The following is a 24333-nucleotide window of genomic DNA, read 5'->3' as shown; positions in this document are numbered from 1 at the left end:
AACTTGAAAACGAAAAATTGTACTCCAACACTAACTCCTCCTCACTCTCAGATTCTTCGATAATCTTCATCAAGTTTTCGCTACAATCTTCAACTTGGGCCAATCGTTATCGTTTTTTTTAAACAAAGATCAGCAAGTCTACCCAAACTACATGCTCTTGCAGCTGCGTAGTTATTGTGGAGCCATCATTGGTTCAGTGTGAGGTTTGCTTCTCTCATTGGTTCGGGCGTCGCCACGTCGGGTTATGATCTGGCTGAGCACAACAACAAAACCGTAGAGATCCCTCTTTAACAGAAGATGGTCTGTCTGCACGTATCCAGGAGCTGCATAGCTGCACATAGATAAATATGAAATAAAAATATTGAACGATTCATCATTTTCTTTTTGGAACGTTTCATCATCTAAAATATGTACACCTTAACAAACCTAACTGAATACATACCACTAAAACTACTGACACAATTAACCCAAGTAGCTAAAGAAACAAATATTAAAAAGACAAAACGTCACACCTAATATTCAGAGCCGGTTCTAGCATAGTTAAATAAGATTTTGAACCCCTAGATTTCAAGAGTTAAATTACTGTAATCTCTAAAATTTCAGGATGGCCGGCTCTTCTAATGTTAAACTTAAAAAGAGAAAATCTAACACCCACCGAAAAATTAAATTGATGTACCAGCATCATAACCAAAAAAGAACAAAAAAATTGCCGGGACAGAATAGCCTAGTGGTAAAACACTAGAGTGAACTGGATCCCAAGGCACATGGGTTCGATTCCTCCGGGATTCCAGAGAGCGCCCAGTGACAAAAAAAAAAAAAAAAAAAAAAAACTAATACTTAATCATTATAATTATTTTGGGGAACAAAACTCAGAAGAGGTTGTCGATTATAGAAAGAAAAGGTGTATACGTACATGTTGCGGTGCATTGAAACCAGGAGGAACACGAAAAACATCACTATCGAGCGGCATATAAACCGTTGCCTCTAACCTCCTGACATAACTACTTGTTCTGCCACCATGACAGAACAACACTAAACTGTTCAGAACCAAACCCAGAATAAGGAGAAATATATTTGGTCCTTCCAGATGCGGACCCATTTTCTCAGATATCTTATCTTTTTCTTCTTGTTTCTAGGTTATCTTGAAGCCACTTTCTCCCATTTGTCTCTATAAGCAAAGCAATAGCATAAATAACACAATCAATCACTCATCTTCCAATACCTTATTACAAAACTAAAGCATGAAGCTTCCTGGTAACATAGCCTTCACTAACATTACTTACTGCAGTTGTAACGTGAGTACTGTCTGCCTGAGATCCTGCTCTTGCAAGCCTAAGGTCCCATATTTTCTGAAAAATAATTAGTTAACAGCACGTTAGAAGATTTGAATATCACCTCCCCAACCAAATATATTACACACTATCATCCATTGAATCACATATTAACCAAACATTGGCTGTTAGAGAATCCACCACACAAATTTCTCCCCAAGATATCGCAATACGGTTCACAGAAGTCAGACTCCTAGTCTAATGTTCGTGGGCCATAGTCGAACATAAATATACAGTAAGTGTGTTAAGTTGTTCCTTCATTAACTTTCAAGAACTGTCATGATCATAATTGACCAAGTTTCCTATAAAGTGGTTTTTAGGTTTTAAGATTTTACCTTAACTTAATGTAAATAAGACAATACTTCAGTGGCACCAAGCATGATCCAAATGCTTTGTTTCCATGGTAACATGCAAGCTCACCGAAGGGGTCTCACTGAAGAAGCTGTACCTCTTCCTAGTCTTCTTATATATGGTTGAAAACAAAATGAGTGAATAATCTATTCCAACAAAAAGCAAGTATTTTGAACCGATATGGTCAACGTGCGTAATGTTCTTACGTTGGAAGATCTTGCATGGTTAGTTTGGATAAGTAACAATGCAGCATCAGATTCTCCTTGACGATCTAAGGCTTTCCATATAGTTCAAGACGCCAGAGAAGCTGGGAACTTTTCTTGGAGGTCAGACAAATGGCTCGCCAAAGCTTTGTGGAGTACCCCATCATCAGAAACCGCAATCCAAGCACCGAAATCATCAGTAGCACTTCTTCTTGAAGCTGATTTACTTTCACACCATTTGTGGAAATTTGTTTCCTTTCAGAGTCAGATGGTCCAGACAAGAAAAGGGTAAGCTCATTACGATCATCTTGATCATCTTCGTCCAAACGAACCCGTCTCGGAGTTCCTTTTCTAGCTTCTTTGTGAGACTTCTCTATCTTCACAACCTGAGTCTCCATAGCGAAAGTAAACTCACGATGCTTGTCTCGAGTTTCGTCTTTCAAATCATTGTCGTAGCTAGATTGAACAGTGCTTTGGAACTCATCTAACTACAGAGAAATGATACTGGCAATCAATAAACGTTACACAATAAGAGAGTATGAGCGCAGAGAAGGAGAGAAATAATGAAACCTGACATTTGGTGGTTGCGAGAGCGTCGTGAAGGTCCCTGTGGAGCTGATCTTACCGACCGAACCTCTTCGCCATCTCCTGAGATTTTCAAAAAATGGAAAGAAGGGAAGCAAAAGAGAATAATCACGGATTTGAATAACTGGAAACAATAAAGTAATAAAAGATTCAAGGAATCGCTTAATCAGAAATCAAAGTGTAAAAAAAAATTAGAAACCATAAAGTAATAATAGGAAATCTCAAATTGATTTGCCAAGACATATCACCTGCGATGTATTCATACACATTCCTGAGTGATAGAGAAGGAACCGTTTCCGTTGATAGAAGAGAAGGCAAAACGTCAAGATTGATGATCTACAAAGGAAATTATCACGTGGATTGAAAATCTCGAAGCTCCATAGCTGGTTTACAGAGATCGAAGAAGAAGCCTTTTCGATTCAGTGTGAAAGAAGAACCCTAAAGTTTGTGCTTTGGTCTCGCTGGCCAAACTCAGAGCCCAACGTAATAACCAACGGAAGCCCATCAACATATGCGTTTGATGAAACGATGAGTTTCGTTTCTGAGTGAAACGATGAGTTTCGTTTCTGAGTGAAACGTATCCGCGCGAGGGAAGTTCACTTATCTATGTGTAATTTGATGTGACATCACCAGAAAGGCATAAACACTCATTTATAATAATATATATAGATTTTATTTTATTTATTTATATTTTTATCCCAGTTTTTATGAAATAATAGAGTAAAATTATTAATTTCGAAAGACAAAGTAGATTTTTCTTTCTAAATTGGAGTTATAAATATTTGAGAATTTTCTTTTGTTGTTGTTGCCAACACAGTAAAAAAATATTAGGCCGTATGTAACAAATTGATGGGTTAGACCCAGTTGATGCGTAAGGCCCGTTAATTATATTTTTGGTAACGAACTGAATTTGTGTGTTTGAGTGTGTAACAACGAATTCTTGTTTCTTTGTCTCAGTTTAAGTTGTGTTTGAGTGTGTAACAACGAATTCTTGTTTCTTTGTCTCAGTTTAAGTTGTGGAATGTGTTAGATCAATTCTTGGTTCTACTCATGGTCAGTCATTCACCGTACAATACAAATACATCTGGAGTCTATTTGTAAACAATAAAAGTGTAGAAGGGACATAATGAATAGCAGAGTTATACATTTTTAAACTAATTATAGAATTTAAACCCAAACACAGAAGCGCCAATCATTTAGCCTCTCACAAAAATAGCAAGCAATTTTTAACCAGCGAAAGTTAAAAATCTTATAACTAAAACGGAAACTTACAGCAATAAAAGAAAGGAAAAGGAACTTTTATGTTTGTTTTTCTCTGTTGGTTGAGAGAAAAGCAAAATAAATAAACAAAACTTCTTTGTGCAACTGATCTTCCATACTTTCGATTCTCTGTTTCGCTTAGGCGGAATCAGAGAATCGTTTCAAGTTAAGACGTTTTGTGAATATTTGTTTAGGGGGAAGAAGCAAGCATTTCAAGTGGTAAATAAAAAAATTCCTGATAAATTTTGTAATATTGAATTTGAATTGTTTTATGAAATGCAAAACTTAAAAAAGGTTTTTTGTAGAGAAATGGAAATGCCTCAAATTGATGGAAGAATGGAAGGTTGGCTTTATACCATCCGACATAACCGGTTTGGACTTCAGTTCTCCCGTAAACGATATTTTGTTCTTCACGACAACAACCTTACAAGCTTTAAATCTGTACCATCTGATCAGAATGAGGTTTTTTTTTTTTTTTTTTTTTTCTTCATAACATGACATTTTTGTTACGTGTTAATTATGAATTAGTATTTAAGAGATTGATGCGTGGATGCAAGATATTTACAAGAAGAAGTTGCGAATATTGTGTTTTTATATTTTTTTTTTGTTTTCTGCATAGGAACCTGATAGAAGAGCATCTCTTGACTGCTGTATTCGGGTTACAGACAATGGAAGAGAGAGTTTCCATAGAAAGGTACTAACATTTGGATACTAATGAGCTTATATATTACTCAATCTACAGATGTTTATTGATTATTTTTGGTTCATGTGTTGTTTCAGATCCTTTTCATATTTACGCTTTACAACACCTCAAACCATTTGGATCAATTAAAGGTTTGTTTGGAAAGTGTTTTTCTTCACATATCAGGTTTTTTTTTTTTAAATATCAGTTAGGTTTTTTGTATGACACTTTTGAACAGCTGGGTGCAAGTAGTCCTGAAGAAGCAGCCAAATGGATCAGATCATTACAAGATGCTTCACAAAAGGTTTGCTACATTTTCTATACATTATAAGATTTGAGACTCACAAACACTTGATTTATGTTTTCAGAAGTTTCCATTTCCGGATTGCGAATTTGTATCTCATGCTGAGAAAGGACTTGTGAAGTTTAATGTATCAAGGAGGTCACGGCGCAAAAACTCAGTTGACTGGACAAATTACTCATCGGTGAATGTTGAAACAATAGCACCTGATGTCATTGCTCCTTCGCCATGGAAAATTTTTGGATGCCAAAACGGTAAGAGAAGATAAAGTTCTTTGTAAATACTTGTGGTTCAAGAACTGCTGGCCTTACTGAGTTTATGAACTTTCAGGTTTACGCCTTTTCAAAGAAGCTAAAGACTGGGATTCCCGCGGTCGGGTAATGAAAAGTTGTACATATACTACAATTATACAGGGTCGATTTTGGGCACAGCCGGATAAAAACATTTGATTTTGGCTCCAAATTTTAAAGAACTATCATACCTAGATTGTGTGGTTCCCAAATTACCAAAAACATTTTTATTAAGATTATCCTAAAAATGTTTAAGATCCTCTAAATCTTAAATCCGGCTTTACATTTGTGAATCATGATTGGTTTCTTAACTTTAATTTCCTTTGCTGAAACCTGAAACCTCTTGCAGCATTGGGATGATCATCCTGCAATTATGGCAGTTGGTGTCATTGATGGTACTTCAGAAGATATTTTCAATACGTTAATGTCTCTTGGTCCTTTACGATCAGAGTAAGCTCAATAACTTTGATCTGAGAGGGCTAAACAACCTTAGTAGATGGAACTCGACTTTCTATAGTGTTAGAGACTTTAATATGGTTTTGACTTAGGGTTTGCATGACTTTCTTGTAGATGGGACTTCTGTTTCTACAAAGGAAGCGTGGTGGAGCATCTTGATGGACACACAGATATAGTTAATATCCAGTTGTACAGTGATTGGTTGCCATGGTTAATGAATCGAAGAGACGTGTTGCTACGACGCTACTGGAGAAGGGAAGAAGATGGAACCTACGGTTAGATAAATGATAATATTTCCTGATCTGTTTCCTCTCTCAAGGTTTATAACCTTCTCATCCTTGAATATCACAGTGATACTTTGCCACTCTGTTTATCACAAGAAGTGTCCACCAACTAAAGGATATGTTCGCGCTTGTCTCAAAAGTAAAGTTTCTTGCCTCACACTCTAGTTCATTTTCTTCGTTCTAATTACATAATCGAAAGTTAGAAATGATTTAATATTGTTATCAAAATATGTAAGTAAGCATGCAAGTTGATCCGAGTTGGGGAAAGAACGTCAAAAACACATCATCTCGAAGGGACGTGTTAGAATTTTCGAATGGAAAATAGAATTTAACTTCATGATCCTTTGTTTTTTAATGAGTTCTGCATTTGGAATGTAGGTGGTGGTTATGTGGTAACTCCTGTAAACAAAGGGAAGCAATCACTAGTTAAGCATATGGTAGCCATTGATTGGAGAAGCTGGAACTTATACATGAGGCCATCTTCTGAAAGATCTATAACCATTCGTGTGGTTGAGAGACTTGCGGCCTTACGTGAAATGTTCAAAGCGAAACAAGGACACGGCTTCGCTGAGTTCGTATCAGGGGAGTTCATGCAAACCAAATCCTCCTTGTCTAAGATCAACACTTTACCCTTTAAAAAAGAAGCCAAAAGGATTGATCTGGAGCTTGTGAAAGTTGAGGAAATGGAGAAACCTTCTTCAGCACGCAACAGTTTGATGGACTTAAATGATGCTTCTGATGAATTTTTTGACGTTCCTGAGCCCAATGAGTCTTATGAGTTTGATAGCTTAATTGAGAACTCTCCCTTTTCACAAGGACACTCTCAAGTTAATTTCTGCTCTCTCACTTCTTGTATGCTTGTGGAAAAAGTAAAGTTTAAAGTTGTGTGTGTGTGTGTGTGTGTTTCAGCTCAAGCTACCATCACCATCTGGTATTGTCAAGAAACTTCAAGATCTAGCCAATAATAAGAAAGGCTACATGGATTTACAAGAGGTCGGTATGGATGTAAATAGCACATTCATCTATGGAGCCACTCTCCAACAAGACCCAAATCTTACTATGCCTTGTAGTTGGTCTATCGCTGATCCATCCACATTCTTGATTCGTGGAGACAATTATTTAAATGACCAACAGAAGGTAATCAATTTTCTAGATACACACTTGTGTTTATGTTCTTGAAGCTTAATTAGATGCAATGATAATGATGCGGGCACTACTCAAACTATAGGTAAAGGCAAATGGCACAATGATGCAAATGGTTGGAGCAGACTGGATAAGTTCTGATAAGCGAGAAGATGATCTTGGTGGTCGACTAGGTGGTCTAGTTCAAGAATTTGGAGCGAAAGGCGGTCCAGAGTTTTTCTTCATTGTAAACATGCAGGTAACTTTGAGCTAAGCTGCTGTTATTCTAAGGAATGTTGATATTATTCATAGTTAAGAGACACTAATCACTATTAAACATATATATAAACCAGGTCCCTGGTTCAGCTATGATCAGTCTAGCATTGTACTATATGCTGAAAACTCCATTAGAAGAGCATCCTTTGTTACATAGTTTTGTGAACGGTGATGATGCTTATCGCAATTCGCGCTTTAAACTCATCCCTCACATCTCCAAAGGTTCGTGGATTGTAAAGCAGAGTGTTGGCAAGAAGGCTTGCTTGGTGGGTCACGCACTTGAAGTACGTTACACCCGTGGAAAGAATTACTTGGAGGTAAAAAACATAAATAAAAATCCAGCTTATATGCTACATGATATTAAAATTATAATGTTTATTGGATTTGTTTCTTTCTCAGCTTGATATTGATGTTGGATCTTCAACTGTTGCAAGAGGTGTAACCAATCTTGTTCTTGGGTATCTTAACAACTTGGTTATAGAAATGGCCTTTTTGATACAGGTAAAGCAAAATCAATGCTCTATGTTATTAATTTTGTGGATCATATAAGTAATAATGATACATTTCTTTGATGTTTTGAAACTGATTATGCAGGCAAACACAGCAGAGGAACTACCAGAATTGCTACTAGGGACATGTCGGCTCAATTATCTCGATGTTTCAAAGTCTCTAAAAGAACGATGAGATGTCCCCAGGAACAGATGATATTTCGAATTTTGTTTCTTTGTAAAAGCTGTGTGTGTTTACTGTGTTTATTTTACCATTCTTTGATCAAGTCTAACTTGTTTTTACATTCAAACTAAGAAATCTTTTTTTTGGTCTAAACAAACTAAGAGATCTTCATTGGTCTAACACCTAAATGAAGTATCTCAACCATTTTATTATTTTAATTAAATTTATTTATTTATCTAATTTAATTTTATGTTTTAAATATAGTTGGACCAGTCAGAAATAAATTAGTAGTATAAAGTGTTTTCATGAGTATTTCATCATAGTATGAAAATCAAAGAAAGAGTTACTTGCGCAACAATCAACATCTCTTCTTCTATCACAAACTCTAAACCCTTACTGATTTTCTTACAATTACCGAGCAGATACATAATAGATATATGGTTCTCTTCGCACTCAACATATGTCTAAAGTTGATCCCTACAAAAGCTTAGATGTGTCACGCAAAATTTCATTTTTGAAATTTAGCACATTACCAATTTTTCCAGTGTAAAATATTTTTGTGTTACATTTCCTTTCGGAAGAATTTTTGTAATTATATAAGATTGTGGATTCATTTGAATCATAATAATAAATGTTATGTTAACGTAGAAAGTGGGGGCATAAATTCATTTCTTTCTCAATTTTGATGAATAAAAATTAGAAAAAACCTTTTATAATTGGAATTATGGGACTACATATATAGAGTGTGAATTAAACGGATTTTATTCTCAAACGCTCTTATTGGAAAATATTTATTCTCTATATCCTCTTTCTATTCTCATTATCCTTTTGAATTTGCAAACCCTAAACTAATCTTCCATTTATTTATTATATATCATCCACCTCATAAACATTTATATCTTGAATTAAATAAATTAACCACCAACGTGGCCCATAAACAACTTTAACCAATGAAATTGGAGATGGCCCACATGTCTTCACTCTTCCACAGCTCCTCGTACGTACAACTCTTCTTCTTCATTCTCCATAGGCGATTTTGAAACTTCTAAAACAGGTATTTAAAGTCCGTTTTTGATGAATTTTTAAATAAATATAATTTAAATATAGTGTATATCATGGGTAATGTTTAAAATATAAGATTTCATGAAAAATTTGAGATTTTAAGGACGATTTTGAATACTGTGTTAATTAATTTTAAGTATATTTTATGTACTTTTCTGATTAAATGTTAAAAAAATATCATTTAAATGTAGTGTATATGATGGGTAATGTTAAAAATGTAAGGTTTCAGGAAACTATGTTTATGAGTTTTGAATGGAAATACATATTTAAGTCTGTTTTTGATGATTTTTATTTGTTTAATTTCTTTTAATCTCATTAAGATAGAGTATATATCATGAGTACTGAAATATCCGAACAAATTCGTCTTTAAAAGTTTATTAGTTAGTGGAAGGACAATTTCTGGGTATTACTAAGATAACTAGTTTTACTAAGAAAAAATGGTTTTACTGGTATTACTGATATTACTATGTTTACAAGTTCTACTAGTATTACGGATATTACTATGTTTGTAGATTTGAAATAACTAGTATTAGTAAGAGAAGACCGTAGGGTGTGAGAATGAAATTTTTGCTTCAATATTGATAATTTTTATAATAATTCCATTTTATTTGGGGAAAAATGCAAAATCCACATTGCACAATCATTTGTTTTGATTACGGGGGATATTATATGAAGGATGATGCTGAAATAAAATGGATTTCGGGAGATGGTGAAGGAGAAGATGAAATTCACACGATTGTGTTGAAAAAATCAGTGGAGGAGGTGACATACTCTTGTTTGGTTGAACGTATTTTCAGAAAGATAAAGGTAAATGAATCTAAGATGGAAGCAAGGATTAGTTACTTCCCAATGGTGTTGAATTCGAACAAGCCATCATATATCTGGAATGATGAAGACGTGTTTGGATATCTACTGCAAGTAAATCATGAGCAGTGTAGAAGTGTTCTACATGTGGAGTTCAACAATGATATATACAAAACGAATGAAGAAGTGCAACTTTCAGAAGATAATGATGAAACTGATGTCTATGTCGGTCTATCCGATAGAGAGGCCACCGATAGAGATGCTACCGATAGAGAGGCTACTGATAGAGAGGCTCCTGATACAGAGGGTGGTGGTGAATATGGTACTGATGAATATGGTACTGAGAAAGATGGTAATGACGATGTGCTCACATTCTACGAAGACGTTGAGATGCATGAGAATTTAACCGAAAGAGATGAGCATGTGTTTGGAGATACAGAAGTAAGACCATCAGTTGAAGTCACACCTGTCTACCAGACTCGGGATGATGGTATGGAGTTGGTTATAGGTCAAGAATTTAGAACTAAGGAGGAAGCACAAGTTCATATTCAGACGGCTTCTCATCAGAAATGTTTTGAGTATGAGATAATTAAGTCGGATAGAGTGAGATATGTGATAAAATGTGCGAGTTGCAAAGCTAGTGAACTCAGATCGTTGGACAGTTAGAAGTTACATCAAGCAGCATACATGTTCTGTTGTTACTACAAGAACACTGCCTAATAGAAGGAGAGGCACACCACAAATCGTTACGGCTATGTTGGCTGAAGATTATCCCGGTAGTTTTGACACACCAGTTCCCAATACTCTGATCAATTTGGTTCATCGTAGGGTTTGTGTCCATGTATCATACCCAACAGCATGGAGAGGAAGAAGACAAGCTGCTAATGAAGTGCGAGGAAGTCCAGAAGAGAGCTTTTCTTTATTACATGTACATGCTCGAGAAGACAAATCCTGACACAGTAACTCGTGTGGTAGTGGATGAGGCCAACAAATTTAAGTATGCGTTTTTTGCCTTGGGAGCTAGCATAGAAGGGTTCAGCGCGATGAGGAAAGTCCTCATCGTGGATGCAACACACCTCAAGAATGTTTATGGTGGATTTCTACTTGTTGCGACTGCTCAGGATCCTGATCATCACCACTACCCAATTGCTTTCGGTGTTGCAGATGGTGAGAATAATGATAGTTGGATGTGGTTTATGGAACAGTTGAAATCAGTGATATCCGATGTCCTGGGATTGGTCTTTCTTTCAGATAGAAACAAAAGCTTGATCAAAGCAGTAGGTCTAGTGTTCCCTCAGGCCGCTCATGGGCATTGTATATGGCATATGTCTCAAAATGTCAAAGTCCACGTCCGTAACAACATAGATATTTGTGCATTTAAGTTTACGGAGTGCGCACACGCTTATACAGAGGCTGAGTTCTTAAACCTTTATCATGCTTTTCGCAGAAAGTATCCTACTGCAGCGACGTATCTCGACAAAAATGTTGAAGAGAAGAAATGGGCTAGGTGTTACTTTGAAGGAGATAGGTACAATGTTGACACCATCAATTCAGTAGAATCTTTTAATGGTGTAATTAAGGACGCAAGAAAGTTCACCTTGCTACCAATATTTGATGTCATCATTGCAAAAATGGCTGAATGGTTTAACAAACATAGGAAGGAGGTAGCTGAAATACCACCCACACTGAAGCTTGTGCCTATTGTGGAAACGGAAACGTTCAAAAGATGTGTTGATGCAGGGTTTCTTCAGGTTGATGAGTTAAACAACTTCCATCTTGAGTACAGTGTAAAAGGGAGTGACGGGAAGGTTTATACAATTGATATGGCTATTGATATGGCTATGTTGACTTGCAACTGTGAGCAATTTGATAAAGACAAATACCCATGTGTTCATATTGTAGCTGCTGCCACATTCATGACTGATAAAGCGGGAAGGAAACTTCATCTATCTGAGTATTGTAGTAAGTACTATTGGGTTGAGCAATGGGCTTTGGCATATCACAGGACAATATATCATGTTCCTCATATTTCTGATTGGGTTATACCAGAAGAAGTTAGAGCACTGAAAGTACTTCCTCCGGATTATGATGTCAAGAAAAGAAGACCACAACAAACAAGGTTTCCATCAGCTGGAGAATCTCGTGGAAGAGGAAGAAGAGGCAAAGGTAGCGCAAGAGGCACAGTTAGAGCCAGAGGATGAGGTATGACAGTGTATTTTGAATGTGGAAGTGGTTCGGGTTCAAGTGTTTGAATCTTTAAATTTGTTGTGTTATTTGGAATACTAGGATTATTACTTTTATTATGTGTTATTCGGACTACTATGATTACTGGTTTTACTATGTGTAATTCAGACTACTAGGATTACTTGTTTTATTATGTGTTATTCAGACTACTATGATTACTGGTTTTACTATGTGTAATTCAGACTACTATGATTACTAATATTATTGTGTGTAATTTGAAAGTCCTATAAATTGCAAGTAGTACGTATATTTAACATATAGAACCCATATATTATCTATTAGTAGTCTATGTGTATAATAAATATGTAGAATGAGACAATTTTTATGATTCTTTTCAATAGTTTAAGAAAAACTTATCATTTTTCCAAAACAATTTCTTAACTTTCATGGTTGTTGTGTGCATTGTAGCCTATAATAACCCAAATCCATGAAAATACTTATTTCTAGTAAATTGTTTATGTAATTTTGTTCTTTAATGATATTCATTATATAAAACCTTAGGTTCTACTACAAAATTTTCTCTAGTTATGGTTTTACTAAATGAACGTCAAATTTGCAAAAGTATTACTATGTGTAAGGTAGTATTACTACTATCTTGAAGATTACTAAGTCTATTTATGATGGCTGCACGTTTTACATGTGAAATTTATTTTTTATATATGTATTTTATAGTTTTACATGTGTTAGCCAGTATATCCATTTTTGGTATTTCGTTTATAGTGGCTTTTAGGCATAGTAAACCCAGTATATCCAGTTATCCGACTAACTCATTTCTGGGCATAGTAAGCCTTGTAAATCCAGTTTTCCAAACATGTCTTTTTCAACACACCAAGTTTTAAACATCCAAAAGCATGGTCTTACAAAGTTTGAAACATCAAAAATACTTAGATAACATCCTAAATACATAAATAAAACACAAAAAAAGCCTACTAAGCCTTTGTTTTACGCTTCTCCGTCGGCCCTTCAATGTCTTCGGTCTTCACATTCGTGAAGGGACTCTGTAGCCACGGAGGTTTTCTCTTCTTCCTTGGCGTACATTCTACCAGAGTAGCTGATTCCTTCCTTGGTCTGCCCTTCTTCTTAACTGCACCATCAGTCTCAGCCTTCTTCTTAGCTGTACCATCGGTCTCATCCTTCTTCGGTCTGCCCCTCTTCTTAGCTCCACCATCAGTCTCAGCTTTCTTCTTAGCTTCCTTCCTCTCTTCACTTCCTTTGTAAACAACCATGTACCGGCCTTGCTTCTCTTCTTCAGTGTATTTTTCACCATTTTCCTCGGGTTTTGCTTCTTCTTCCTCCGTTTTTTCAGCATGTTCTCCGTTGGGACTCTCCTCTACAACTTCCTCATCTTTTTTCTCTTCCTCCAATAAATTCTCATCATTTTCCTCAGTTTTTTCTTCCTCTTCTTCAAAATCTTATACCACATCTATTTCTACTTACTTTTCAGCTTTCTCACCCTCTTTTTCAGTCTCAACAGCTTCTTGTTCACTGTTTTTTTCCTCTGTCCTTATTAGGCCTGGGCGTTCGGGTCTTCGGGTCGGGTTCGGGCCGGTTCCTTTCGGGTCCAGGTCTTTTCGGGTCTTAAATATTTAGACCCAATAGGTACTTAGAAATTTTCGGTTCGGGTCGGTTCTTCTCGGGTCCGGGTCGGCTCGGGTCTATAATTAAAATACCCATAAAATACCCGTAATTTTTTGGGTCCATATCGGATCCGGGTCGGGTTCGGGTATTTAAGATCTGAAAAGAACATAATATACCCAATTCCATCAACTTTAGTTGAATATTTTTCATATATATCTAAAATTTTACAAAACAACTTAAATGAAACTATTAATAATTAAAATAAAACATTTTAAAACTCTAAATTTTACATTTTAAAGCTTTATATTACTTTAAAAATGTTAAAAAATAATAAAAAATGTTGTTAACAAAAGATATTTCAACTAAATCATAAAATAATATATATAAAATAGAACACAAAAACATCATAGTTTTAGATATACATGTTTTTAAGTAGGGTACAAATCGGTTCTTATCGGGTCGGGTCTATTCGGGTCGGTTCCTTTTCGGTTCCGGTTATTTCGGGTAAAAAAAAATTTAGACCCAAAAGGTACTTGTAAATTTTCGGTCCGGTTCCGGGTCGGATATTTTTGGGTCGGTTCCGGTTCGGGTCCAGGTTAAAATGCCCAGGCCTAGTCCTTATCCACATATGTGGTGGTGTAAGTATTATTTGCCTCGCAGCTAATGGCTTAGGCCTACCACATGGAGTTTTAGGAGTTTCCTCGGATTCATTTTCAGCCTCTTTCTTCTTCACATCTTCATCATTGTCAGATTCAAAAAGAATTCTCCTCCACGCTGCATCCGTCTCTACTCTCCTCCTCTCAGCCTTTTGCTCAAAATCGTCATTGTTCTCCTGTTCTTCATCATTCTCACTGTTCTCATTTTTTCATCATCCTCAGCCTTTTTTTCATCATCCTCTTGCTCATCATTATCACTGCTCTCCTTTTTTTCATCATCCTCAGCCTTTTCTTCATCATCCTCTTGCTCATCATTCTCACTTTTTTCAGCTTCTTCCGCAGAATCTCCAGTAACTTTCTCAGTATCTTTGTCACCTTCTTCTTCTTCCACAGCTTCCTTGTCTTTCTCTGCTGCTTTCCCTTCTTCTCTATTATAATTCATTGACCCCATCTAGTCAAAATCCATGTACTCACCAAAATTCATGTCTTCATTCCTCTTAGATTCAAGAGAAGTTAATCGCTTATTCATTTTCCTTGCTTTTTTTTTTCAAATACGATGAGTTTTTTCCATTCCACTCAGCCTACCGTCCATGGACTCAAGCTTTGTCTCCACTTGTGCTATCAATTCAGCAAACCCTTTACCCATAGAGTTGAAAATCCTCTCTTCCAAACCTTTCAAAGTGGACTCCAAATCAGCATTAGAGGATGAGGCTTCAAGATCTTTCTTCTTGCCATTGTTTTTTTTCTTTGAAAACTTTCGTGCTGCAATGTCCAACTCATACATTTCTTCCACCGGATAGTTTTCCCCTTCACATTTAACCAGTAGTTCCAAGTGTCTGATTGACCACCTTCTCTTTCATATTCTTCTTCCACATCAATGATACGAGCCAACATGATTTCCTCGTCCACAGTTGGCAGCAACATACTGTCAATAATCTGAAATTTGCATAAAGTTCAAATCACTTATATAATAATCAGATTTCCTAATTTGCAATCCATAATAATACAAGCATATACCTTTGTGTTTCCAAGAGCAGCATAAATATCTTCCAACGGATAACCCTTCATGCTAGTCTTTTTAAACCGACTCTTGCACATCCTAGGACACTCTTCAAGACAGTCATGTACTGCAACTCGGAATTCCTTCGCTAGACTTGGAATACACTCAAATGCAGTATCTATACAAAGAAAATGTCACACATTAGAAACTTATATAACAAAAAACTTAAAGCTTACGATAACTTTTACCTCTAAAGGGATAATGAATCCAACAAATCCTGTTGTTGTCGGATGAGGTTCCCCCTTCAAAAGTTCATCATGTTCTTAATCCCCTTAATAGCATCCTCAAAAGTTAGACGACCCCATGTTTTGCAAACATCCAATTTATCCACAATCCTCAAGATGAACTGGTCTAAAGGTCCACTATCCTTTGGCTTTCCTTTGATAATCCGACCAAGGAAGAACAAAACAGCCATCTTCAATCTATCAATACACGGCTTCATCGCCAACAACTTCTGCTTCACATCTTTTATAGTGATCTTCTCTCTATCGCTGAAGTGAGCATCAACAAACTGGTAACTTCCCAACTTCAAATGTCTCTTCGGATATTCTTGGCAATCTAAGGCAGAAATGAGGGCATGCTCTCTCATGGAATAACGGATGGGCACACCATTAACCCCAAACCATGCTATATCCTCTTCTTCAATACGAATGGTCCGCAAGAGTAATATCCACATCCCCATCAGCTTCAGGTTCGGCTCTTCTGGCATGTGGAAAAAATGATGAAACTGAGGGTGTTCTGTGAACCAGTTCACCTCGGGCTTGAGCTCCTTGATGACTTCCACAGTCTTGGTCACGAAACATTTGGTTTGTATCTTGCAAATTTTCGTGAACTGAGAGTTTTTGAAGTACATCTCAAGAGGTTGCATTGGTTGTCTTTCCTGAAATCACATACATTTTTATTAGTCATCAAACATTAACCACATTTCTTACATGAATATAAAACACATACTTGAGATGATGCAGACATTCCCTCACTTTCTGACCCATTGAGACTGAGAGCGATTGCACTGTCGGTTCTGGAACTGGGATTTCATTTGGGAGCTCTTCTACAATCAGTTTACTAGCTCTCACAGATTGACGCGTATTGCTTTTGGTCTTGCCCTTGCCCTTGCCCTTCCTCTTACCATTCTTCGTTACCATCCTCTACAAACAGATTCAAACGCAATAACTCAGTTATATACACACCATATTCACAAAATTCACATAAAAATGAAAAAAATTAATTTAATTTAATCACGAAGTCCAAAATGCAAACCAAATTAAACAACATAACAATTACAAACCCGATTCGTACATAAATTTTCTATTATTTAAAGTTATTGTTTTAGCACAACATCTTAACCATTATCCAACTTAACTACTCAAAAAACCACAAAATCGCAACCCATTAGAGTTCCAATTCTCATTCTACCATGATAGCTTCATATCTAAGATTTCACCAACATTTTCCTCAATTTATTACCCATTATATCTTTTTCCCAGACCCTATTCAAGATTCATCTACAACATACCTTTTCCCCAAATTTTGTTTGACTTAATTTCATTATCAAACATTACCAACCCACAAAATCAAGAAGTATCACTTACTGAGATGTAAGAAAGTTAGGAGAAAGGTGAAGAATGTTGATGGAGGCTTGATTGAGGTTCGATTTTGAAGGAAACCGATGAGAAATCGATGAAGAGGCGTCGCCATTTCCGTCGTCGAGAAAGAGAGCGTCGACTTGATTTGGAGAAGAAAATGAGAGCTATAAAACAACGTCGTTTAAGTGTTAGGTTAAATTTATGGGTTTAACCCGGTTAGGTTTGGGTCGAAATTGAATACTTAGGTTGGATCTTGTAATAACTCTATTTCCAGGGTAGATAGGTATTTAATTCGGTTTTATATTTAAAAATAATTAAATAATTATTATTATTTTAATAAGAGTTTTTAAAGAGTGACAGGGGCATCTGAGAATAAAGTCCGAATTAAATGAATATCAACGGTGTGTGTGTGTCGGGTGGGGGTTGAGCAGCGTTGCGTGCCTCGTTTTAGTGGGTCACAGGTTTCTCCGGTTCATCTGTCGGCAGCGACACCTGTCTAACTATTCTTCTGTTTTGTTTTTGTAGTTTTACACTTATTTTTATTTGCTTTTTCTTTCCACTTCAAACCTTTTTCAGTTTCTTTTCTTTAAAAGTAAAGAAACTTTTGACTAATTTTCTATCTTGTAACGTTTTTCATAACAACCAAGTTACCGAAAAAAAATCTTAACAATACTCTTTTGTTGAGATGTTAATCATCATTTCGTCATATCTTATGGAATTTTATTTTGAACATATTACATATGACGATCTACCGTTTTACAACAACCATAATTAATGTAGCCCACTTCCACTTAGGAAAACGGCGGACAACTCTACAGTCTACAGTCTACATTTAACATAATTACAAGTAACTTCCAAAATATTGCATGTTATAGTAGGCAAAAAAAAATTGACAAAAAAACAAAGTTGTTGTTTCAAGAGATTGAACTCTAATTAAAGTTGGTATGGAATCACTAAGCATACAGATAAGATGTGAACAGATTAAGTACATGTAGAATCAGTCAAAAAAAAAAGTACATGTAGAAACGGCAAAAATAATACTTTTACGGTGAATAGAGTTATTTATCAAATTATCAAAAAGAGTGGATATATAACTAGTGCCCCAACGATTTTTTTTTTTTAATATCTGGAGTTTGGGGACCGAAGTCCGTAATTTCCTAAAACGCATTATCTAATATTAGTTTCGTCCACGGTTAAGAATCACAAGTTGAATTGTACTGTTTGGTAAACTGCGATGAAATATTTGCATTGGTCTCAAATTTTAAAGAGTTATTAGTAGATCTTTGAATTGTAAAAAAACTTAATAAAAGAGTTATTGGCATGTGAATTCTTATGAATTTTGAAAATTTTGAGATTTCATTGTTATTAGTTTTTGGATTTCAAAAATCTTAATAGAATCTATTGTTATTGGTTTAAATTTTTTTAAAATTCATTCAAAACTCTTGTTATTCAAAAAATTTAGTTATTATTGATTCTCTAATTCTAACTAAATCTAGTGTTATTGAGAGATAAATTTAATTCAGTTTTACTCATAACACTCAATTTTCAAAATATTATACGTATCCTTCTGATTTTCAAAATCCATGTGATTAAAAGAGCTAGAAAACAAAATAGTTATACTTACCAAATATTTATTGCACTTTAAATCCAAATTATATGTCTAAAACTATACTTCATTACATTTTATATACTTTTACATTTTTTAACATATAATTATTTTTATATATTTTTATCATTTTTAAATATAAAATTATATTTGTAAATAATAAATTTTTAAAAATAATAATTTTTAAATAGTTTAGAAAAACATTTGAAGTTTTTATTTAGAAAATGATAAAAATTTGGAACAAAATCGAAAAATATAAAAAAAATCGAATTTAAAAACATATAATTCGAAATTAAAAAAATATTACTTTTATTTTTATTATTTTATTATTTTTATATCTATAAAGAAATAGGTAAAAAAGTCTTTTGTCATTTTAATGAAATTTGTTTTGGTCATTTTTCTCTTTGAGTGTTTTTTTGTGACTAACTTAAAAGAAACTATCTAAGAGAATTGTCCAATTTTGTATGTATCACTATTATTATTTATTAAATTTGAAAGAAAAATTAAATAATCATGCTATATGATTTATCAAAAAATAAATTATATATTTACTTTTCAAAATGAATGATAAAAAAAGTAATACAAATTCATGAAAGTCTATACCAATCTGAAAATGTTATGATCAAATTTCATAAGTCAATTTATATAAATTTTTACAATCCACACAGCTTGTTTAAATCTATCAACTCTTAAAATTCACAAATTCCATACAAATTCATCTCCCAATATTCTTCTCACGATTCATTCCAATCTTAATTGTTTCAAATGAAACCAAAACTTGTAAACTGTAATTGGATCGAAATTCCGAACCAAAATACAAGATTGATAATAAATTTAATCTGATAAGACAGAAATTTCTATACCAAATTACTAAGCCAAATTTATAATTTGAATAGAAATAACCGATCTTACCAGAATTCAAAATAATTAATATTTAATTAAATATATATTATTTTTAAATATACTAAAGTAAAAGTATTATTTAAAATCAATTGTTATTGACGTAAGAAGATTGGTTAGTTATTTTGAAAACTCCAGAACTTTTCTTCTAAACCAATTTAAACACAAACCAAACCGATATAAAATTTCATTCTAAATGGGTTTAAACCCCAAAAAAGTAACCTGAGTTGAACTAAATTGATTAAACCATAAGTGTTCCCCTAGATGTAGTTAGAAGTTTGACATTCGACTAAACGCATATTAAGAAACTTTGAAGATGAACGGTAGAAAATATTAAGAAGATATCAATCTATGATTCTCTGTATATTTAACTTACCTTATACTATCCTCTCTACTCATTATATATTTGTACAAAGGGAAATCATCAACGAGATGGTCTTGACTACAATGAAACCTTCAGTTCGGTCATCAAAGCAGTTACTATACGTCTTGCCCAACTCCTGGCCACTCAGACAGCTTGATGTCAATCAAGCATTTCTACAAGGAACTCTATGAGATGAAGTGTACATGGAGCAGCCACCCGGTTTTGTTGATCATGATTGTCCCACACATGTGTTGCTGGCTTAAAAAGGCAATATATGGCCTTAAACAAGCCCCTAGAGCTTGGTACCTTGAGCTCAAAACCTATCTTACTTCCTCAGGTTTTCAGAACATCTATGCCGATGATTCACTCTTTGTTTACTCTGTCAGAAACATACTAGTTTATATACCAGTTTACGTCGATGATATCATTGTTACAGGCAACAATGATGCAGCCATAAACAGAGTAATTGCTGAACTTGGGCATCGCTTCTCTCTCAAGGATTAAGGTGAAGTAGATTACTTCTTGGGCATTGAGGTTACGGCATTGAGGTTACGAGAACACCTCAAGGTTTACATCTTATGCAAAATACATACATTCTTGACTTTCTTGCTAAGACTAATATGCTTGGTGCTAAGTTTGTTGCCACGCCAATGCAAACAACACCTAAGCTGTCTCTCACCTCCGGAACGCTTATTCAAAATGTCACTCAAACCGAATGGTTGTTGGGAGCTTACAGTACCCTGCTTTCACTAGTCCTGACTTTCTTTTGCGGTGAATAAGCTGTCTCAGTTCATGCACTCTCCAACGGATGAGCACTGTCAAGCAGCAAAACGAGTTTTACGCTATTTAGCGGGAACTACTACTCATGGAGTCTTCCTTCGACAGTAAAACAACTTGAGTCTCCATGCCTTTTCAGATCCGGATTGGACAGGTGATGCTGATGACTATGTTTCCACCAATGCGTATGTGATCTACTTAGGAAACCAACCCATCTCCTGGTCCACTAAGAAGCAAACCGGAGTTGCTCGATCCTCAACCGAAGCCGAATATCGCGCCATTGCCAATGCTGCTTCGAAAGTTCATTGGATCTGTAATATTCTCACGGAGCTGCAAATCAAGATGAATTTACCACTAGTCATTTATTGTGACAACAAATGAGCCACTTACTTGAGTGCCAATCCAGTTTTCCATTCGCGTATGAAACATTTAGCCTTGGATTATCATTACATTAGAGGTCAAATGCAGTCTAGTATTCTGCATGTCACATATGTCTCAGCCAAAGATCAGCTTGCCAATGCATTAACCAAACCGTTACCTTGTCTTGGCTTCAATATTGCATGTTCCAAGATTGGAGTACGAGAACTCCCTCCATCTTGAGGGGGTGTATTAAGAAGATATCAATCTATAATTCTCTGTATATTTAACTTACCTTATACTATCCTCTGTACTCAGTATATATTTGTACATTCTCTAACAATACAATCATCCTTTCCACTTTATAGAAAATACTGAAATTAAGACTTGCTGTCAGGACTCCGTAGATCACAGATTCCTTGTCAAAGTTTCTTTCACGTATGTATAGTATAGGGTTTGACTCATAGGCTATTAATCGATTAGTTATCAAATTTTTGACAATTTCTCAAAATATTAGTGTCACTTTAAAACGTGCTCTTAACCTTTCATATTGTAAAAATATACCACAATAATGTACCTAATTGCTCAAACACATAATAAGACTATATCAAAACAAATGTATAAGCAAAAGAAATGAAAAATATGATAAAGAAAGTATACCTCCTTATTTCTTCAAATGGCTATGTATTACATTTGGATAGAGAGGAATTCTCGAATCCATAGATCTACATCAAAGACAGTAAACATTCTTCTAAAGGACATTCATCTCATCCCTTGGGTGAATTTGAGTGGTCTTGACTCCAAACTCTGTCTCATACCATCAGCCAGACACGCTCGGCTCACTTGATTCAACAATCTCACATCAGAAATTGGTTTCAGCATATAATCTAAATTTGACAGACTTTTCTACTGCTTCACACTAGTTTCTCTAGTCTTGGTATCCTATTATTATGTATATTTGGGTTTCATCTTCGGATTCACATTGTTGTAAAACATCTTTGTAATGGTCTCTCTTTGGGAGGAGAAATAAAAAGTAGGTCAACAAGTATATTAACTGAAGCTTATGTCAAGAAACCTTGAAAATATTAAAGTTTTCTTGTATTTTGTTTTGGAAAATGTTAAATTAGGTTTTCTTGTGTTGGTTATAGGTCAAGAGTGCGACATACAATTCATCCTCACCCAATATGATATCTACACAATCTTAGAAAAATAATGTTTACATAACTGTTTTAACCGAATATATAGAAAATGTATCCATGCCGACAGATTTGTGAATGATATTTTCATTCGTCTACGAACTCACGAAAACATGAATCATCACCACAACGACCAAATATAGATTTATGGAAGATTGTGAAATTCTGTCACTATTTGTAACTATGTGGCCAAAAACGGAAAAAGTTTAAACGACATCAAATGTAGCATAAATAAAAAAATGGCGCCGAAGTTTTCAGTGCTTTCCGTTGTGAATTTTTAATCGGGTCTCTTTTGATTCGTATTATTAATTTACGCTATGAATCATAATTTTATTATGAAACGAGAGAGTTCGTGGAAAGTATTTACGCTATGAATCATAATTCCTGTGTCCAAGTGTGAGATGGAAAATCAAAAGTATTTCAAGTACAAGTCGTGGATATGTAGTTATATTATGTAATTATATATACGGGGATTCAAAACAAAACACGTAGGGTGTAACTGGTAATCAAGTTTAGGAATGCTATGAATGCAAAGAATTAAAAAAAATGGAATGCCAACTAATGGAATGATGGAAGTTATGGAATGAAATAAATGGAATGAATAATTGCAGAGAAATATTTTTGTAACACAAATGGTAACTTTTTAAAGGAATAAAATGGAATGGAATGAAAATAACATTTAATCTAAATTATCATGAAAATAACATTTAATCCATTCCAGTCATTCACGTTTTTTTTTTATCATGAAAGAATTATAACTAGATTCCATTTGGTTCCACCTATTTCACATGAATTAATGGAATGACAACTGTTTTTAATTCAACCTAAATAGTGCTTTTTTTTTGGAATCTCTTGGAATAAGCTATTCCAGACAGTTTTATTCCAAAAAATAGTAATCCAGTTACACCCGTACTGTGTTTGGATGCATCAATGGGAACAATGTGGTAACGGTAAACTAACATTAAGTTATTAACTAATGAATCATTACGTTGAAAACTATTTAAATACTCTTTAAACAGGTACATGTAATTCATATATATGTCAAATATATGTTTATATAATGCAATTTCAGAAATATCAACACATTAGAGATCATCAAGTACTTTCAGGAACACCGTGGTAAAGTTACAAGATATTTGAGCTGTTTGAGCTATCACAGTCAGAAATAAATATATAAATAATATTTTTTAACTTAAGGTTAGAATGTTCGACAAATGGGCATCGGCGGCCAATTAAGTTTGAGATTTGGGAACCATCATCCACACAAACATGTTCAATCGTTGAGAAGACCAAATAAACTAATGCAAATTCGGTAAATTGTATATATTGTCTTCTTTTATGTTTAAGTACGTCAAACTTTACATATTACTCATATATCAAATAGTTTTCTCCAGCATAGTTTCAAACCACTGGCACGAATCCGATTCAATCTTTTATATCTTGTTATGCTGGTATAAAACCCAAGTAGAAGGTTGCTAGCTAGCCCAACTAGCTACTTTTTTCTTTCTTTAACTGACAGTATTTGTATCGACCAGAATAAAAATATAATTACTTTTGGTGTCTTTAGTTCAAATAGCATGTGAAGCATTGCTGACAAACTGCTTTATGACAAAACTTAAGAGGTTCATGAATAATACAAGAATCGGATAACGAATTGAGTATTCCAAAAAAAAAAGCGGGTGCATGTGTGTGAGTATAGAGCATAGTGAATACATGAACTGATCCGTTGATCGTAGGACTTGTTGGAGTCAGGTCAACATTTTAGAAATTTTCATAAATTTTTAAGATAAAATAAAAGTTTGTGTTCTTATTTTTCTTTAAAAAAAAAATCATAATGTTCTATATACCAATTAAAACTGGTGTATCGGTTTCTTTACCTATGCTCTAGGTATAGGTGTTCACGAATCAAATATCCAAATTTTTAGAAATATTCTTGATCTACTCCTTCGCTTAAATAATCAATTATCCGATTTGATTTGATCTATAGCTACCAAAATATTCAGTGTCCAGATATCCAAAAAATATTATATTTTAATCGAATATCCGATTTGATTCATATAAGTAAATAAAAATAAAGAAAAATTCAAAATAATATAATAATAATATTTTATTACAAAATTTGAAAAGTTATTTACTTTTTAGAACTCTAATGACTAAATAATCAATTTAATAAAGAAAAATATTGAAAAAATTATATTAAACACAATATATAATTTTCTAAATGTATGTATATATGCATATAGGATCGAAATGAATATCCATTATTAAAAAAATTGTATTTGCGATTTATTTCGTTTTTACGAATATTGCATATTAGTATTTAGTTTTCTTAA

The 24333-nt window shown here is 34.4% G+C and overlaps 3 protein-coding genes and 1 long non-coding RNA gene across 4 annotated transcripts; 2 read left to right on the top strand and 2 right to left on the bottom strand.

The window, feature by feature from the left end:
* Nucleotides 1-1184: 1184 nt before the first annotated feature.
* LOC125585572 lies at nucleotides 1185-3540 on the bottom strand. Its single transcript, XR_007322557.1, has 5 exons — nucleotides 2719-3540; nucleotides 2456-2533; nucleotides 1889-2373; nucleotides 1667-1790; nucleotides 1185-1349 (listed from the first exon to the last, which is right to left on the bottom strand). It is a non-coding gene; the product is annotated as an uncharacterized LOC125585572 (long non-coding RNA).
* Nucleotides 3541-3769: 229 nt separating this feature from the next.
* On the top strand, nucleotides 3770-8047 carry LOC106395399 (protein ENHANCED DISEASE RESISTANCE 2). The gene is made up of 16 exons (XM_013835868.3): nucleotides 3770-3949; nucleotides 4036-4192; nucleotides 4350-4424; nucleotides 4511-4564; nucleotides 4651-4716; nucleotides 4781-4967; nucleotides 5044-5090; nucleotides 5353-5453; nucleotides 5574-5734; nucleotides 5811-5882; nucleotides 6122-6570; nucleotides 6653-6880; nucleotides 6972-7124; nucleotides 7219-7458; nucleotides 7541-7642; nucleotides 7736-8047. Exons 2-16 carry the CDS (start codon nucleotides 4040-4042, stop codon nucleotides 7823-7825), a joined length of 2178 nt encoding a protein of 725 aa, XP_013691322.1. The 5' UTR covers nucleotides 3770-3949; nucleotides 4036-4039; the 3' UTR covers nucleotides 7826-8047.
* A 2471-nt stretch (nucleotides 8048-10518) lies between these two features.
* On the top strand, nucleotides 10519-11880 carry LOC106393986 (protein FAR1-RELATED SEQUENCE 5-like). The gene has a single exon (XM_013834615.1). The coding sequence runs from the start codon at nucleotides 10519-10521 to the stop codon at nucleotides 11878-11880; it is 1362 nt and encodes a 453-aa protein (XP_013690069.1).
* Nucleotides 11881-12852: 972 nt separating this feature from the next.
* On the bottom strand, nucleotides 12853-14608 carry LOC106393985 (uncharacterized protein DDB_G0286299-like). Its single transcript, XM_022696344.1, has 3 exons — nucleotides 14354-14608; nucleotides 14180-14306; nucleotides 12853-13334 (listed from the first exon to the last, which is right to left on the bottom strand). The coding sequence occupies exons 1-3, from the start codon at nucleotides 14606-14608 to the stop codon at nucleotides 12853-12855; spliced, it is 864 nt and encodes a 287-aa protein (XP_022552065.1).
* Between the last annotated feature and the right edge of the window lie 9725 nt (nucleotides 14609-24333).

The sequence above is a fragment of the Brassica napus genome, chromosome C4 (genome assembly GCF_020379485.1).
Source record: "Brassica napus cultivar Da-Ae chromosome C4, Da-Ae, whole genome shotgun sequence".
NCBI lineage: Eukaryota > Viridiplantae > Streptophyta > Magnoliopsida > Brassicales > Brassicaceae > Brassica > Brassica napus.
The sequence above is the reverse complement of the archived record's forward strand: the minus strand, read 5'-3'. Positions and strand labels throughout refer to the sequence as shown.